This window comes from Ylistrum balloti, unplaced genomic scaffold, assembly GCF_031769215.1.
Source record: "Ylistrum balloti isolate Yb309-2 unplaced genomic scaffold, AGI_CSIRO_Ybal_v1 Utg370230, whole genome shotgun sequence".
Classification (NCBI taxonomy): Eukaryota; Metazoa; Mollusca; class Bivalvia; order Pectinida; family Pectinidae; genus Ylistrum; species Ylistrum balloti.
Genome location: NW_026782190.1, coordinates 1,962,620 through 1,971,359, shown reverse-complemented (window position 1 = coordinate 1,971,359; position 8,740 = coordinate 1,962,620). Strand labels below are relative to the sequence as shown.

Genomic DNA, 8,740 nt, shown 5'->3' with positions numbered 1-8,740 from the left:
TATCAGTTTGGTAACATTCAGTACCATTCCGTCATTTTCAGGATTTGAACTGGTGATGTATATGTTTACAAAAAGATCGAAACTAAAAAAAACTGGGTATGTTGTAGTCGTCTTGTGGTAGCTGTCACATTTCGGACCAAAGAAACACTTTAGATTCATTGTATGGTCAAAAGGTCGAGGTTTGAACGAGAGGAGACATTCTTGTCTAGGTATATAATATATCATTTCTAGCTTGTTCATATCCTCTGTGTCATCCTTTCAATGCCCAGAAAATGTAATACCCCTATCCGACATGATGGATACGTTCAATAACGAAACGTTTACTTTTTATTAGTTTGTATCAACGTAAAAAAAAAAACAGGCAGAAGTCAATAGGCCTTCATTAAACAATATAATTATCCGAGTACAGCTGAATTTGGAATAAACCAGTCTAACAAGTTAATATTTTTAGATATTCGGATGCTTACAAATATTAATCTTTCGCGTCAGAGGAAAGAGTACCTCCGGTGACGAAGTCGAGTGCATTGTGGGGTGTAAGTGTGACGAATGAAGCAGATATGTCGCGGATTCTGACATACTAAGTACATGAATAGTAAGGTATGTCATGATTAGTTAGCTTAATGAAAAAGTACAAATACAAATAGAAAATTAATTGAGACACTTTGACACACAAAATTTCTTGCTATCTTTCAAAATATTAGGTAGTGTGTTATTTTAGCACGAAAGAGGTTCTATACGGGAAAACTGTTCCACCGATGTTGTAGAATTTCTATTGTAAAGGTAACGACACTTTGAGTGAAAGGCCCCCGGGGGTATACAAAGGCTTGTGTGTAGGTCTGTTCTTCTGTAGGTATATAGTTCGTACATACACCACGGCATTGCAGTCTGCCCAGCGAGATCCTCAAACCCCTGTTTACATTCCAGCGTTTTCCTTATTATTAGAATCATATAGAATTGGTGGCAAAATGGCGGACAGGATTTTGATTCAGCTTAGAAGATTCGACACGAGTCAACCATGGGGTTTCAAGATGCAAGGTGGAGTGGACACAGGTTGTCCAATTCATGTAGCACAGGTTTGTTTTTCTTTTCACCTGTACAGGTGAACTTATCTTTATTTATGTTTCAATGTTTTGAGTATGCCGGTAATCTTGTCATCAAAAAGACCAGGCAGCGAAATAGTGTTGTAAATGACGCATTTCCGTGTATGATTGTTCCTAATATGTATAAACTACAATATGGTTACCTGACACTTTAAAGTACATCTATACTTTCTTCAATAATTAAATATATGTATATAAGTGAACCGTTATACTTGAGTTTAAGATCCTAAAATAAGGCGTTCATCGTCTCCACTCCTCTCGGTCCATATGTACCCGCTGTCACTAAGTACAAAATACCCAATTAACGATAAAAAACAGTTTTACTGATAAAAGGTTATCAATATGTTGTCATAAAACACAATTTGTGTACCATGATAATCAGTTTTTGTACCAGTTTATCAAATACTACTGTCAATTTACATAAAAAAATCTGTATTTTTTTAAACGAGATATAATTTTCGAATACATAGATAAAGAAATGTGATTATGGAATTGATATTTTTTACAGTCTGTTATAGCGAGATAATCGGTTTTAATCGGTTTTCAAATTATCGTTGATTCATGTTAATTGTAGTACATAAACTCTATACTCTGTAGTAGTGTAAGATTAACGACAAGTTGCTTACACCAATATGATTGATGAAATCTTCTCTAACAGACTTATCTTTAAAACATTATGGCACTTAATTTGATAAAAATCATGGTATATTTTGGCTTGTGAGTGTGTAAACTGTGGTAACACGAACCGACTGTTTACGTGTATCCTTTTAAAGGTAGAACACATTTCCCAGTACCCCCAAAAATCTCAAATATTCCATTTAATATGGCCGGAACTGCCTATATTTCTGATGTAAACAGTAATTCATTAACGTTAATTTCCGCTATTTCTATAAGGTTTGTACCGCTAGTAGCTACATCAATAGTGTGTTTGTGGTTTCTTCATGGCATTACGTTAATATGAAAACCAAATCGACCCTTGTTTACATCATCTCTCACAAGTCAAGAGAAATTCTTCGAATACGTGTGGTATTTACAGTTATGTGTTAAATACCTCAGACGATACACAGACGTGTAATGTTGAAGAATCAGGTCATAAATTTCAGGGCGTCTCCCCTCAAAAAACAAAGAATATTTAAGAGCTATCGGGTTCACACTTGAGGCCAACCTGACTTCAGATGTTGTAGCCTGCACATGCTTATGTACATGCGTTACTACACTATTATTTACACACATACCGTAGATAAAGTTCCGCTTCCTACTGATCACACGCCTCCGCGATCGGATTACATTTGCCTAATATAGCTCAGCATGGGCACATACTTATCTTTGAGTTATCTCCCTTTGAACACTGCAGTATATCAATTCTGGTATTTCAACATCATCTGGTCTGAATGCTGTTAGTATTCTGAAAATACACTAATAGCTGATTCAGACTAAATTTCATTTCAGCAAAAGTTTAAAAATATGTTGCGAACTAGTTATACCATAAACTCTTTTAAATAAAATTAAATGAATGAATACATGTCAAATATAAAGGGACAAGTAAATGCTAAGTGAAAGATTCTACTGTTCATTGACAATTAAAAAAACACAAAAATTATAGTGTCAGAAGTGGGATTCGAACCCACGCCCACATTCGTGGACCAGAACCCTCGTCCCGCTCAGCGAGAAGGCTTAGCCTTGAGTCTGGCGCCTTAGACCGCTCGGCCATCCTGACTTGATATATATCACTTTGGTTGGTTGTCTGACAGGTTTACCGTCTCCGTGTCCCCTCCTGTGTCTGGGTATCGTCTCACCGTTCTGGTTACGTGCATTTTATATAAAATAATGCCATTTGGATTAAACTATGAAATCGATATTAGAAATCATAATCCTATTTATAGGAACGCTTCGATTTAGTTTTCATTATGATGTGAGTAGAAACAATGAATCCCGATACTTAACCATCAGTATGTTGACTAACACACACACCTTTATTGTACACAATTTATTATTAGGAAGCTAAGTAGTCTCTTTATGTGTTAATTGAAGAAAGTATTGGGAACAAACTAGAGAGAACAAACCAAACGTGATAAATATATCGACTACAGACACGATAATCATCTGTATTGAGACTGATAATTAGTAAAAATAAAATATTTATTACATTAACCAGAATATACTTAAGGCAATATTGACATAGATTGATCACTTACGAAATCTGCCTGAGGAATATGTAGTACTATCATACCCCGCGGTGAATCAAATTGGATAAAAGTATCAAGACACATTGTATGAAATAACAATATTGGGAAAATCTCGATATTCTATCTTGTATGAACAGATATCTTCTTATATTAACCTAACAAACAGATAAAAAATTATCTTATTCACTCTAGCAAAGTTATACCATGGCGTTCGACAAATCGGTTAGGGATTTTCAATTAAGAAAGTTTTTTTTTTCTATAAATTGTCAAGAGTTGATTTAAAGTTACATAATTTCCGGCAATATTTAAAAATATAACTGAATGAAAAAAACCATTCACTGTTTGGAATCTTTAAGTATCTCGTAAAATGTCTTACAACATTAAATCAGTTTTCTTACGACTTGTATCTTGGTTGAATTTCTTATTTCCATAATAGATTTGTTAGATGATTACATAGCAGACAGTTAAGGGTGTTCTGATAGCTGAAAGTAGACAAGAACACCTTACCATATATCTTATGTATAAGTGTTTCATAGGATCGTCAGTTTTTCGTGTCTAACACATTGTAACATATCCGAAACTATCATTTGGATAAATGATTACTACTTAAAGAAATTAGCTAACACATGTTTATAAAAATGAGGTATATAGCATAGTTTCATGTATATAAGGTTAATATACATTATTGTCTCTATTATTATTTTAGCAGTAATAGATATACGTACCGTTCAGAGGCGACCATAACTACCATATTCCCTATTCAAAAGAATTAACCTTGTTGCTATTCTGCTTGCCTTCACGAAGTCCTGCTTCTCAGCATGAACCACACGTCTTCCGTCAAGGTAGCTGGTTATCTTACACTCCGAACTCGAGGAATCATAAATCATTAATGAAATGTTATCTTGAACATAAAAAAATACGAATTCCAAATCCCCGGATGTATATTCAATTACATGTTTGTATTATTTCATCAACCACTGTACGTGTAATGATTTAAGAAATGAACTCGTAGACAAGTTAAGCTGATTAGGTTTTGAGATTTTAAAATGCTGAAATTGAAGATAAACTGCCCCAGTGCATTGAACTCGTCTTTTGAGGAAATAGTTGGAGGATGAGCAATATTCCATCATAAACATTTCAGGGGCTTTTATAGGGTATTGCAGACAGTATGTTGTAACACCGGCTTAAACAAAGGATTTAAAGAAATGTATAAATATTTTTTGTCATGGTTTTACTTTATGATTTTTTAAAATTTTCTTTGATATCTTTCTTACATATTTAGATCTAAAATTGGTTTCGTTATCAAAAAAGGAAACATTTATTAACGAAGCATGCATTAAGCTCACTGTGGCAAATCAAAGATAGACCTCGTCAAATATCATTTTAAGATGTTTTGGATTTCCTTTTTATTTATCTATTTATTTTGAGGGAGTGAGTTACAGAGGAGGATTACCCATTTGTTGTAATCAAATCATATTCAATAACTAACATTAGGAAAAAAATCATTCCTTCCTCCAAGCGCCCCTTAAAATTAATTGCAGGCGCCCTGGTGATAAGAGCCTATATGTTTAGGTATAGATTTAGAAATAGACACTTTATCGGCATTTAGCTGAATCACTCAGTCAAAACCGACCACCCTTACATCTGTACCTACGTAGAGTGTATCTGGGGGAAACCAGCCACCTTCACGTCGTTTCTTTGTGTATGGTAAGATTGACTTATATCACTGAATGATTCAAACCTAATTTATAATTACGTGTTTGTTAATGAGTATCATATATAATTTACATATCTATATTGGTAAACATGACGTCATTACCACCGATCATCGAAGGAGGGTGACTGTTTGTATGGTAATGATTGGTATATGTGGTCAAGGAAACGGCCTCCTTGGATATATTCACATCCGGTTTTTAATGTCTTCATGCTGTCGTCTGCTCAGTACGTAACGGCTTAAGGGCATCTCGTCATATATTCTGTTTCTCGTTCAGGTAAATCCCAAGAGTGTGTCAGGTCAGGCTGGTCTACAAAACGGTGACCTTATCCTTGCCATAGGAAGTATGAACGTCACTGGATCGAGCCATCAACAGGCACGTGACGAAATGATCCGTAGCGGAAATGACGTCGATCTCACTGTACAGAGGTAAGGGACAAAATGTCAAGTTTGTTTCGATAGTAACAGTTCTTTGAAGATAGTGCACCAACTTTACATCGAAATATATTTCGATCAATTTAGAATTTCTTCAGTCGTCTCTTAGATTCTTAGCATCAATGACGAATCCTTGAAGGACGAAACAATTGTTTGACACGGCATGATCTATTGTTTGGTGTTAAATGTGGGAAAATGACCCAATTTCAATGCTGTTTTAGTTAACTTTCAGCTATAGGCTGTTTTGTTAGCCTGTACTGGGTGATATAATTTTTAGAGCTGTTATTGGTTGTATCTGTATCAGAGAGACTTGAGAGGTAACATTTGGCTACAGTGTATCACACTCTAACCTTGTATTAACAGGTGCTATTCTCTTGTATGTCCTTTGTACAATTAGTTGTGATAACTAACATTGTACCCACGGCTCTAGGTATGGCACTGCTGATGTTACCATAAAGATAACTAGGTTCATTCAGACGTCACTCAACCTAAATTATCTGCAAACAATAAATTTACACACAAAACATATCTTAGTATCTAAGTAACTGTCTGAGAAAGGAAACGAGAAAAGGAAACCGCCTTCGAATGTAAAATTTATATCGTAATATAATATCTACAGAATGAGACTCTTCAATGATGATAGAATCATATTTGTTGTATAAAATAGGAAAATTTATTTTGAATTTGCTCACCTTTACAACACCTCGCTTTCGGCATTACTGTTGAGCGTCCGCGTTAGGTGAAGAAGGCTGTGATTTCAGCGTAGGACAGAGACAAAGTAACACATGCGCAACTGCTGGTTCTTACTGTTGTTCGCTAGATCATGTGACCGGTCAAATTAGTAATTCTTTATTTTGTGCGTATTTCCCCAAAGTTTCATCGATTTTGACATATCAGTATTTTCTGTGTTGTTTTTATAACGTTTCATATACTGGTTGTCACTCTTACTTATGACTATGTACGTTTGTATGCCATAATATATAAGACCAAAATCAAATGAAATTGTTTTGCAAATTTTATTTATTTTCATATGATTATGAAAGTGCAGAGTCATGATATTTTTCACGTAATTAGTTTTTGTTCGAAAAAACGAAAAAACTTATTCTTTTATCCTTTAGGCAAGTTTCGGATACAACGTTTTGTTGTGTCGAGAAACCATGTGACAGCACTGCTTATTATGACATCACGACAATGTTATGGGACGTAAGTCTGTCAGGACAAATTTGGACATGGACATAAACAGGCTAGTCAAGTGATAAATCATTCTTCGGGTAAAATTCCTGGTCAGCTGTTTCAGGCGAGTCATTTAGATGAAAAGTTGGACAAAGTATTTTTTTTTCTTTACTGTTCTAATTGCTAACATGACAAATATAACATTTATGCTAAGTAATACTACATCTTTGTAACCGGAACAGGGGAGGCGTGGCAGTTAAATCTCAACCTCAACCTCAACCGGAACCGGAAGAAGAAGGAAGCGCTTTCCGCGATGTGCAACCCAAGACATACAAAGTGCTTGAGAAGGAATTGCCCCAGTCCGCTGTAACAGGTAACTTATCGGGGGCATGCTATTTATATCGACATACATCACTGATACGGATTCCTATGTTTGATTATTACATTTTACAGCGGGACCACTTTGGTTTGAAGTAGGCCAAATTGAGACAACTATGTTTTTGTGATTCCATGATGTAATTTTTTTTCGATAGGATCTCTCCGTTGATAAATAGTTTGTTATTCATTTCTACGTACCAATGCTACATTTACCACAGAATGGGAGGTATCTGTGTTACAGGATAGTAACCACGGTACTTTTAATGTTGGAGTCGTATCCATAGGAATGAAAAATACTCTATATAATAAATAGCACTAGTAAATTCTGTCATGAAAATAAAATTTGATTATTCAAGGAAAGAAAATGAAACGAGGTGCTAGTTTTTATCTAAAATAAACAGGTTTATTTTGAGAATAAAGACAAGGAAATTTAGGAAATCTACGAAAAGAGCGTTGAAACGATTTGTAAGTACTTCCTAAAATAAATAGGGACAGAGACATCTAGATAATCCTTGGAACAAAAACAATTAGTGGAGATACTTTAATTGCTTGAAATAAACGGGGACATTTCTTGAAAGTTTGTAAAACAAACTGTGTGTATGTTTGAATTGCACCGAACTGTTGGAGAATTAATAACGAATATATCAGTAACGTAAGATAAGAAAATGGCAGTATTGTGTAAAAAAAAATTTCCCTTAATATATCCATTCTCACCTTTTACTCTTTTTTATTTGCTGAATCAGGTGGAAGACCAGCGTCGATCTTTGACAAAAAGAAGCAACAAAGGTCAGAATATACAAAAACCGATAAATCGGGATATATGAAAGCATATGGACAACAGTGAAACAGAGTTATTTCCCTTGGAAGGAAGACAATCAAAATTAAAACAAAGAAATGAAAAATGGAGGAATAACATCGGTGCCTGTAACCAACTTTACTATCAAAGCGCCATGGGTATTTTTTATATCTTAATCGTCATACACTTGCCTGGATGTGTAAGGATGTAAATACGTGACCTATCAGCTTTAGGAGACACTGCCATCTCTAACTTCAACATGTAGAAGTACTATATGAGACAGTGATTTGAAAGTATCCTGACTGTAACAAAATGTATGTATTGTGTGTTGAAATGACGTCACATTCGTGTATATGTGTGGTCTTTTCAGTTGTGAATGAAGGCCTTTTTTACTGTTGAACTATGAAACATTCGTCAACTTTACAAATTTATTTTGGTGCTGCATAATGTCCATCTATGTACCTCTATATTGTGGTGCTGTATAACATCTGTTACATTGAAGCATTAATTAGTACAACTCCAAACCAGAGTTTTTGGTTAAAACGGAAATCTGGTATTGGTGCAAGTAACATAAATGAAAAGTATATTGCTATTAACAATTTTCAAGGTTATGGAGCTTTTTCCAGCCTTTTTTTTTATACAAAAAAACATCATGGATGGAATTCATGATTAACCTGACGGTAACATATCAGGGCGATATATTGTTCAGGATGAATATCTACTCCAAGAAAACTTACGAAAATATACTCTTTTTAACACAAAGATTAACACATTCAACAACAGAAGAAAAAGTGTACATTTCCTGTCGATAAAATCATTCATCGATCATGATACAGGACTATTATTATTACATAATTGAATTGGAAAAGTTTAAATGTGTTGTGATATTTGTTTGTAGGTTTGCTTATATACTTCTTTGCAAAGTTTATTTATTTGCCAATAAAATTATATAAGTTTG

At 34.5% G+C, this 8,740-nt stretch overlaps 1 protein-coding gene and 1 non-coding gene across 2 annotated transcripts; one reads left to right on the top strand and one right to left on the bottom strand.

Annotated features, from left to right (window-relative positions):
• Positions 1-888: 888 nt before the first annotated feature.
• LOC132551974 (PDZ and LIM domain protein 3-like) lies at positions 889-8,740 on the top strand. The gene is made up of 4 exons (XM_060216119.1): positions 889-1,073; positions 5,278-5,429; positions 6,851-6,981; positions 7,730-8,740. The coding sequence occupies exons 1-4, from the start codon at positions 966-968 to the stop codon at positions 7,828-7,830; spliced, it is 492 nt and encodes a 163-aa protein (XP_060072102.1). The 5' UTR covers positions 889-965; the 3' UTR covers positions 7,831-8,740.
• Positions 2,704-2,817, bottom strand: Trnal-caa (transfer RNA leucine (anticodon CAA)). Its single transcript has 2 exons — positions 2,780-2,817; positions 2,704-2,749 (listed from the first exon to the last, which is right to left on the bottom strand). It is a non-coding gene; the product is annotated as a tRNA-Leu (tRNA).